A 230-nucleotide genomic window follows, 5' to 3' on the forward strand; every position below is an offset into this window, starting at 1 on the left:
TGTGATGCAACTTATCTCCGCTTGTACTATTCCAAACAAGAATAAGTAAATATCAATATATATAAAATGGTATATAAGGTATCGTTTGGCTCAGGTACACAATACAACGTGAGAACGAAGTTTAAAATAATTAATACAAGTCCTATTTCACATTTGCTGAATCGAAAATTAACACAAGTCACTTTCACACTTGCTCACAACATGCCTGAGGATGCGCTCCTTGATAATAA

General features: G+C 33.5%; 1 protein-coding gene across 1 annotated transcript in view; it reads left to right on the forward strand.

Moving 5' to 3' along the window:
* PHALS_01392 (uncharacterized protein) overlaps positions 1–125 on the forward strand; it is a gene marked incomplete at both ends in the record, with an annotated part of 394 nt that extends 269 nt beyond the window's left edge. The window contains one exon of the mRNA XM_024715769.1: positions 95–125. Within this exon, the coding sequence (XP_024581434.1) occupies positions 95–125 (31 nt within the window). The remainder of the gene's footprint in view (positions 1–94) is intronic.
* Between the last annotated feature and the right edge of the window lie 105 nt (positions 126–230).

The sequence above is a fragment of the Plasmopara halstedii genome (genome assembly GCF_900000015.1).
Source record: "Plasmopara halstedii genome assembly, contig: Scaffold_1548, whole genome shotgun sequence".
In the NCBI taxonomy this organism is placed as follows: Eukaryota; Oomycota; class Peronosporomycetes; order Peronosporales; family Peronosporaceae; genus Plasmopara; species Plasmopara halstedii.